General features: G+C 42.1%; 1 protein-coding gene across 1 annotated transcript; it reads left to right on the top strand.

Moving 5' to 3' along the window:
• Window positions 1-302: 302 nt before the first annotated feature.
• On the top strand, window positions 303-570 carry SARC_17456 (hypothetical protein; the record flags this gene model as incomplete). The annotated part of the gene is made up of 1 exon (XM_014288450.1): window positions 303-570. A coding segment is annotated over one exon (268 nt), but the record flags the coding sequence as incomplete, so codon positions are not given.
• Between the last annotated feature and the right edge of the window lie 324 nt (window positions 571-894).

Below are 894 nucleotides of genomic sequence, written 5' to 3'. Positions count from 1 at the left end.
AGCCTTACAATATGACCATGTTTGGTTTTAGGGTTTTTTAGCGTTTCAGGTTTATTAAGGTTTACTGAACCTTTTTTAACTTTTTATTTCCATTTCTATAGGAAGGGCATGGTCCCGGGGTGGAAAGGGAAGCGTTCGCCCTGGTATGGTACTTGAGTTGTTTGAGTTGTGCGTATTGTTTGTTCTATTTCGATACAGTCCGTGCTAACAATCGCAGCCTTCCCCTTCTATGGCTTTTCGCATACATTTGCTTATCGTATCCATGACCCACTAGAAGAAGAAAAACATTAAAACCCATCCAGGTGGACTTGCTGTATTAATCTTGATCCCGCTATCAATCCCGCTATCAATCCCTCTATCAAACCCGTTATTGATCCTGCTATTAATCCCGCTATCAAACCCGATATTAATCCCGCTATCAATCCCGCTATCAATCTCGCTATCAATCCCGGTATCAGTCCCGCTATCAATCCCATTATCAATCCCGCTATTAATCCCGCTATTGATCCCGCTTTTGATCCCGCTATCTGTTCGGACTCTCTAGATTGGTCACGACGTGACATCGGATAAGTACGACGTGCTAAGGCGGTGCACGGACGAGAGAACATTCCGTTTGGCGTTTTTTTTCAACGAAACGGACAGCAAAAGGTATCAGTTGCACCTTTCAAACTACACCATAGTAACTCTATCTCAAAAACCACAAACCTAGTTCCAACTTTTAAAAGAAACTACACCATTCAAGCTCGAACTCTGTAGTTACAAACTTAGTATCACATCTCAAAGGTACTGTTATAGTATCTAACTCAGTACCCACATACTGAGTATCGTCTACTGTCACTATCATTTCTGGACCTCTATCTGTCTTGTCCTATCTTGCAGAAGATCACTTACAAG

The sequence above is a fragment of the Sphaeroforma arctica genome (assembly GCF_001186125.1).
Source record: "Sphaeroforma arctica JP610 unplaced genomic scaffold supercont1.10822, whole genome shotgun sequence".
Lineage (NCBI taxonomy): Eukaryota > Ichthyosporea > Ichthyophonida > Sphaeroforma > Sphaeroforma arctica.
Note: the sequence above shows the minus strand (reverse complement) of the source record. Positions and strands in the feature narration are given on the sequence as shown.